Source organism: Camelus dromedarius, chromosome 23, assembly GCF_036321535.1.
Source record: "Camelus dromedarius isolate mCamDro1 chromosome 23, mCamDro1.pat, whole genome shotgun sequence".
Lineage (NCBI taxonomy): Eukaryota > Metazoa > Chordata > Mammalia > Artiodactyla > Camelidae > Camelus > Camelus dromedarius.
In genome coordinates this window covers 10,107,427-10,115,728 of record NC_087458.1, presented here as the reverse complement: position 1 = coordinate 10,115,728, position 8,302 = coordinate 10,107,427, and the positions used below count along the sequence as shown (strand labels likewise).

Sequence of the window (8,302 nt, the reverse complement as noted above, 5' to 3'; positions counted from 1 at the left end):
TTTGGGAGACACTAGTTTAGGGATGAGTCATAAGACAAAAGAGATATACAAGATACATGAAATACACAGTCCCATAAAGTGTGAAGAAACTTGCAAACTTTTGAGGAAAACAAGATAAAATAACAAGCAGCACACAGTAGGGCCACACATACCATTAACAACACGTTCTCAAGAGTGAGATCTCTGCGGAAAACATTCCACAGGAACAGGCACTAGGCAAGGGATGGTATCAATCTAAGAGGTCTGGTTAGAACACATTTGACGTAAGATTCAAGGAAAATCAACAAATAACTAAGTTCCTATTACATGAAAAGTACCATTCAAGTAACAAAGAAATGGAAGACACAATACATGCCATAAAGGCACGTACAGTCTTTCTGGGCTTTATAGCTGTTCCTTCTGGGGAACTCTCCCTATTGCTTGTCAGCCCCCAACCTGGCTACGCTCAGACCTTAGACCACAACTCCTTTTAAAAGCTATGCCTGCATCATGTACGCCTCTTTTATTACACTTGTCACAGCTACAGTTTTACATTACTTGTGAATTTATTTGACTAATGTCTCTCTTGCTCACTATACTTTAAGTGCCAGGTGACTTTAACTGGGATTCATGTCAGTGTTTGGTCACCAGTACAGCTGGGCCCTCAGCACAGCACCTGCATATATGATGCTCAGTCAGTGTAGAAGGGAAGAAAGGAGGGCAGTGGAGCTGGTACATGTGTTAAATAACCATTAAAGATTTAGATAATGTATTTCATAAGGCATAATTAACTGTTAAAAAAAAACAGAACAGATGATAAACACCGCTGTTTTGGGGGAGAGATCATTTCTACTAATTCAGGCCTAGGAAGATTTTACAGAGGAGTTAAGGTTTGAGCCTAGTGTTGAAAGACAAATACTATATAAGTATGTGAAGAGAAGTAGGATCCTTTGTAGGTGGGACAGCATGAACACAAACATCATAGAAAGAAAGCAAAAGGCGTATTTAAAGGATGGTTAATAAACCTAGACTAGAGGGCTTTCTAGGCAGGTAGGTTGAAAAGGCAGGGTGATGGAGGGATTAAATGTCAGGCCACATAGTTTATAATTTTTTTTCTACAGGCCTGGGAGCGATTGAAGATGTCTGAGAAAGGAAACTAACTAAAGTACAATTTATGAATATCAATCTGGCAGTAGAATTGAGAGACAGGAGACACTAAACCAGTTAAGAGACTTGCAAAAGCTTGGGGGAAAGGTAAGTGTCACAGATCCTAGTAGAGTACAGGGGTCAATGCTATTATCAACTTGAGTTGTTGAAGTCTGGACTAAGGTGCAGGATGCTGAGCAAAAAAAGAATTAGGGACAGATTCTAAAGAAATTATAAAGCAGGCAATATAAGCAAGAGCCAGGGGGAAGATAAAAGGTGATTGAATTAATCAGGGTTCCAACAGGAAGCAGATGATACACTCAAAGGGCTAACTGGACATTTTAATGAAAGGATTACTTACAAAGGTGTGGGCAGGGTCAATAAACCAACAAGGGATGGTGAAGCACCCAGGGACTTGCAACAGTAGGAAGCCTTTATCAGTCTCAAACCTGAAGGGATCGTCATTGAAACCTGGTAAGAGCTGTAGCCAAGGGACTGGGCTATAGCTTCAGCAGGAGCTGCAGTCTTAGGTAGAGAAACTCGGCCCCTGCCAAAGATCTGCCACTGCCTGCCACTGGCCTATTATAAAATGAGAAGCCAGAGAGCAAGGGAGACTGTGTGATGCTGCACAGAATAGGGCAGAAAAGATGGACAGTGGGTCTAAAATGATAATGAGAGCGTATACACCAGGCCAAGGTCCTGGCTAAGGCTGCTAGGGACGGGCTAGGCATGTGTGTCCTTTCCATAGCCACTGGCTCTTGAAGAACGGAAACCTAGAGGCAGACAGCAAAGGAGAATTAGGAAGGACTGTTAAGTAATAATTCAGTTGAGCCTTTGAAAAGATGTAGCTCCTTCAGGGAGAAGATGGAACCTCTAAGCCCAATGCAAAAAGCTCAATATGGGGTATTTAGACCCTGTGATACTTCTGTCTTGCCCAGAAAAGGTAACAAAAGTTGGCCTTCCCTGTCCAATTTATTTTACTAGACTCATCTCTTCTTCAGTCCCACAAACACCTTCTACATCTCATTTTGATCCCAGCTTAGTTGCTTTTGATTCATTGTTTACTGCTTCCTTATCTGCCCAAATCTGGTGCCTCTCACCTGTTTATTAGATAAGTTCTATAGGGACAAATTGGCTGAGCCCTTTCTGCCATATTAACTAGAACAACCCAGCCAGAGGAAGGAACCCTTACTTAGTTAATCATCAGACATCTACCTCCCATATCCTCTACCTTCTGGGACTAACCCTCACTTATCTATCACCGGCAGAGGAAGAGAATAAACCAGAGATAGAATCACAGAGAGAGAGTATCAGAAAGATTCAAACAAGAGATCAGTGAGAGGAGGCAGAGAGGGAAATTAGACTTCTTCATCAGCATTTTATTTGTAGGTTAGCTAGAGTAGTTAAGAATACTCTGAGCCGAAGAGACCTGCTTGTGAGTTCCAGCCTTGCCACTACTACACTAGGACAAGGTGACTTAGGAAAATTACTTAATCTCCATAAGCTTTGATTTCTTCATTTGTGAAGGTGGAAATAGCTACCTTACATGGTAAGTATTTAGCACAATGCCTGACACACTGAAAATAAGTTCTCAACAAAGCTGGCAATTAGAAATTACCATCATTATTATTTGAATGCTGCCATTGCATATATGGCTCTTGCACTGCAAAAAAACTGATTAAAAGGAATCATCAGTATAAGGCATATAATTATACCAAGGCACATACAAAGCCAAAGAGATATCAGAATATGAATATGGAGGGGGGAGGGTATAGCTCAAGTGGTAGAGCACACACTTAGCATGCATGAGGCCCTGGGTTCAGTCCCCAGCACCACCTTCAAAAATAAATAAACCTAATTATCCCCCCTACCCCTGCCAAAATAAAACAGTTAAATAATATTATAATAAATAAAACATTAAAAAAGAATATGAATATGGAATGTGTGAGAGTAACATGGTTCATTCGAAGGATAAATATAAATTGTATGATGGATGAATGGGGGTTGTCCTGGGAACTGCATGTTCAGACTGAATGGACTCGTCTACTCTCCTTATGCAAGTCTAGAAGACTTCCCTTAGGAAGCAGGATGAATCAATCAAGTCAGGATTTACTGAACATTTACCATGTGCCTAAGACAATAATAAATTATGAGTAATTGAAAAAAAATAAAGACAAGATATAAGCCTTAACCTCAAAAACCCTACAATCTCATTGAGAGAATTATACATACAATCTAAAACAAATGATCAAATTCTGCAACAAAGACTATAAGTGCAATAAGTGTCCACAGAAGGGAAAGAGCTAATGGGTCAGGGTCCTTGGGGAGAAATTCATGATGTAGGGTTGGAGTGGGATGGGTGAAGGGGAGCAGAACTTGAGACAGATAAAGATATCTGAAAGAGAAAAGGGAATTGGGAGTTGGGAACACCCCAAAGATGCCACTCCAGAGGAATTCTGGTAAGAAGAACCTCGGACATCAACTCAATTTTACTGAATGCCTGCTATATGTCTGGTAGTGTGTTACATGCTGAGGTACAGAAAAGAACAAGATAATCTCTGTTCTCAAAGAACTCAAACTGTCCTGATGGAAAACTAGGAAAATGAAACAAGCAAAAAAAAAAAAAATCAGTTATTACTGACAAATGCTATAATACAAGGATGGTCACTCCAAAAGGGAGTTTTGGAGCAGTGGGATGGTAGGCACTGGGCAGAACTCTATACAGAGGGGCGGGAGTCTGTGTGAGTGATTTTCTAGAGCTTAGAGTCCCTGCGCCTCCGTCGTCTTCTCTCAGCGGAGCAGAACGGCATCTAAATCACAGTGCATGATGAAAAAGTGAGCTGAGAGCCAGGAGATGCTTTTAGGAGTTAACACTTGAGCCAAGACCTGAAGGGTTAAGTTGTGACTGGGGAGGGGAAGGCAACGTTGACAGAAGGAATAGAAAATACAATGGCATTGAGGCAGGAGGGTATGACAGTTTAGTAACTCTATGCAGTTTCCTTTTTTTCCCTTCCCATCTTTCTTTTCCACCAAGGTTCCCGGATAAAATACAGGCTGCCCAGTTAAATTAAAATTTAGATAAACAACTAATTTCAAAATATGAGTATGTCCTAAATATTGCATACACCCTAGGCCTCCTTCAGTTCATCCTAGCCCGATCCCGGGGCCCACAAACCCCCCGGGATTTCCCACGAGCTGTTGAGGTAAAGCATGAGAAACCATCACAGGTTTATTTTGCCTTCCCTCCTATTTTTTTTCACCCTCGAGTCTCTGGTCCAGGCCTGAGGGATATAGCTCGAAGCTCGCTCCGCTTCAAGGGTAGGTCTCCATCAACCAGAGTTCGGATTGGGTAGGGGTCACTCACATATTAACAGTAGACGGACTCCGTAAATATACCACCCAGAGCCTCCCATCCCGGCAAGCGGAAGTCGCCTTCCGCAAGGGCCAGGAGTCCCGCCCCGCCGGAGGAGGGCGGAAGAGAGACAGCCAATCCAGAGGAAGATAATTCTTCGGCCAGGGCGACCGGAAGCAGGAAGGGGGCGGGCCTTCATACCGGAAGTGCTCGTCCGGCAGTTGTTTCGGTTGGCATCCTAGCTGGTAGGAGGTGTGCCGGCCACCTGCGAGGAACCGGAGCGAAGGTTAGACATTCGAAAGCAGTTTGGAGCTGGGGCCGAGGCTGTCGTGCAGTCAGATCATGGGCCCAAGCAAGCCCTGGGGAGAATGGTTCCTCAACCTGCGGGTGTCCCCCGCCAGGGTATTTGGTGTGGCCTTCCTTGCCCGAGTCGCCCTGGTTTTCTATGGGGTGTTCCAGGACCGGACCCTGCTCGTGAGGTATACAGACATCGACTACCAGGTCTTCACGGACGCCGCGCGTTTCGTCACGGAAGGACGCTCCCCTTATCTGAGGGCGACGTACCGTTACACTCCGCTGCTGGCTTGGGTCCTCACTCCCAACATCTACCTCAGTGAACTCTTCGGAAAGTTTCTCTTCATCAGCTTCGACCTCCTCACCGCTTTCCTCTTATACCGCCTGCTGCTTCTTAAAGGGCTGGGACGCCGCCAGGCTTGCGGTTACTGTGTCTTTTGGCTTCTTAACCCCCTACCTATGGCAGTGTCCAGCCGAGGGAATGCGGACTCGATCGTCGCCTCCCTGGTGCTTATGGCCTTGTACCTAATAGAAAAAAGACTCGTCGCGTTTGCTGCTGTATTCTATGGTTTCGCAGTGCATTTGAAGATGTATCCGGTGACCTATATCCTTCCCATAGCTCTCCACTTGCTTCCGGAACGCAAGAATGACGAAAGCCTCCGTCAATCCCGGTATTCTTCACAGGCGCGTTTGTACGAATTCCTAAAGAGGTTGTGCAGCCGGGCTGTGCTGCTCTTCGTAGCAGTCGCTGGGCTCACGTTTTTTGCCCTGAGCGTCGGTTTTTACTACAAATATGGTTGGGAGTTCTTGGAGCACACCTACCTTTATCACCTGACCAGGCGGGATATCCGTCACAACTTCTCTCCGTACTTCTACATGCTGTATTTGACTGCAGAGAGCAAGTGGAGTTTTTCCCTGGGAATCGCTGCATTCCTACCACAGCTCATCTTGCTTTCAGCCGTGTCTTTCGCCTATTACAGAGACCTCGTCTTTTGTTGTTTTCTTCATACTTCCATTTTTGTGACTTTTAACAAAGTCTGCACCTCCCAGTACTTTCTTTGGTACCTCTGCCTCCTGCCCCTCGTGATGCCACTAGTGAAAATGCCTTGGAAAAGGGCTGTGGTTCTCCTGCTGTTATGGTTCATAGGGCAGGCCTTATGGCTGGCTCCTGCTTATGTTCTTGAGTTTCAGGGAAAGAACACCTTTCTGTTTATCTGGTTAGCTAGTTTGTTATTCCTCCTTATCAACTGTTCCATCATAATTCAAATTATTTCCCATTACAAGGAGGAACCCCTGATAGAGAGAACCAAATATGACTGATACACACTGGTTCTGCAACATCGATCTATTACACTCTGATTGTTCTGAATGGACCAGAGAGAGCTTTGGGGAAAAAAAAAAATTGAACATCCTAAGTACTCCAGTGAAAGTTCAGTTTTGGAGCATAAAACCCTATTCCAACAAATTTAAATGAATGTTTGCCTTATATATAAAGGGGACTCAATAATTGAGGTCCACCCTTTAGGAAATCTGAGGACTCTCTTATCTAGGACGTGATAGGAAATGAAGGTTACTTGTTTGAAAATGGAAAGCCTGAGGAAACTAGCAGATGCTGAAAGGCTTTTGTAGAAAAACAGAGGAATATACTCAAGAGACAAAGTCTAAGCCAGTATTTGCTCCAGTTATACTATGGTACTGCCCAACACTGTCATATCTTTTAACCCCCACTTTTTCTTTCTAAAGCTTTCCTGATAACTGTGAAAACTCATAAAATATTCCTAAACTACAACTTTTTAGATATAAAGTGTTAAATAATAAAACTGTGCTTAGGTTAGGAAAGTTAATTCTGTTTTAAAAGTAGGGGCTTTGAAGATAAAGAATTCAAAGAATTTAAATTTTAATCATATTCCATGTATTTGTTTTATAACTTAGGTTTTCAGCACTTAACCTCAGTGGTGTTAGGCTACTATTTGGTTTTATTCAAAAATTAAATTTAAATTCATCCATCTTTAAACCCTTTAACATATTTAAAAATAGCATCTTGCTTTTGATGTCTGAGATCACAGATTATTAGGACATTTTAGTACTCTCATACCCCTTTGTTTTTAATTTTCTGATTGCTAAAAATTTTTTTATCTAGAGTTTAAGTGTTATCAGTGTTGTAAAAATAAATATTAGTAGATTTTAGGTGATAAAAAGTTAAATAGTTACCTAAGGCATTTCCCAGCCTAAAAATACCCTACTTATGAAAATTCCACGATGGAAATGGAGGCCTGCATGGGAAGCTCCTTGAAAGCATAAGAGGCATCCTACTAGCCGTTAGTCTTTCAGACCTGGAAGTTAGGGAGAGCTTGTGGGAATGAAGCTTTGGTGGACAGATCCATTTACCCTATTACTAAAATATTTCTAGGAAAAAATGCTTTCTGAGTTTCAAACAAGCAACCTAAAAAAAAAAATTTATTTTTTAAACATAGCCCATCTAGATTGGGGACTCCCTAACACTCAAATGCAGTAGCAATAGATGAGTTTGATTTTATGATTCTGATTTTAAAAGGTAAGTAATTTAACAACAATGTTCTTTCATAGTAAAAAAAAAAAAAAAAAAAAAGCTCCAGAGAAGTAGTATATTTCATGCTCATTCAGGCCTGAAAAAGCCTCTGAGAATAAGATGTCTGTAGGCAGATCCTAATTAAGAATGCTGTTACTGGCAGCGCTTCTTAGATGAATACCTTTTAGGACCCGCCTTTAGAAAGAAGCGAAGAATGGGTGGCTTTGTGTGGGTTGCTACTTGGGTGAAAATAACAGAAACAATTGTTGAGGACAGTGACCTTTCTTATAACATCTAGCCTCATATCACACATTAGGTGTTATTTTGAGGGCACTTTGTATATGACTGTTCAGTGGTGGGCTTCCAGCCATGGCATTCTTACCCTTTTTTTTTTCATTCTTTTATAAAATAATTAAAAATCTTTTTCTGGTAGAACTGATGGGGAAGAGGGTGGGAAACAAATAGAATTCCAACATCCCAATATAATTGTCTTTTTTGTATTCCTGACTAATTTTTTAATAGTCATAAATGTATTTACTTATTCATTTCCCTTTTTTTTAACTTTAACATTCTTTGTTGTGCTTTAATCTTACTTACATTGAAATTGCTGAATGATATTCCGTGACATGGATGTTCACATTAGAAATGAGTCATTCTTCCACTTTTAGACCTTTAAGATTGCTTCTAACTTCTAATATTCTAAATAAGACTAAACACTTTCCATGTTTTAGATTATTCCTTTAATGTTCTTAGAAATCAGTGGGATTCTCTTGGGATCTTTAGAGAGACCCTGCCTTGCAAGAAGTTCTCTATCAAAGGACTGCAGGTGTTTTTTAAAAGATGCAGAGTATTTTGCCTCATATGCTGCAATACATTTAGTAAATTAACTGATGAAATTATTTTATTTGGTCTTTTGAGTTTTTAATTTATTTTTGTTTTCTGGTTTTGTAAAATCTTTTTAGCTTTCTTTTTACTTACAGTCC

The 8,302-nt window shown here is 41.4% G+C and overlaps 1 protein-coding gene across 1 annotated transcript; it reads left to right on the top strand.

Annotated features, from left to right (window-relative positions):
• The first annotated feature begins 4,675 nt into the window (after nt 1–4,675).
• On the top strand, nt 4,676–7,379 carry PIGM (phosphatidylinositol glycan anchor biosynthesis class M). The gene has a single exon (XM_010993110.3). It carries the CDS (start codon nt 4,820–4,822, stop codon nt 6,089–6,091), a length of 1,272 nt encoding a protein of 423 aa, XP_010991412.1. The 5' UTR covers nt 4,676–4,819; the 3' UTR covers nt 6,092–7,379.
• The last annotated feature ends 923 nt before the right edge of the window (nt 7,380–8,302 follow it).

What these genes read in the sequence shown, in the direction of transcription:
- PIGM (XM_010993110.3), top strand. Translation starts at nt 4,820, where the DNA reads ATGGGCCCAAGCAAGCCCTGGGGAGAATGGTTCCTCAACCTGCGGGTG.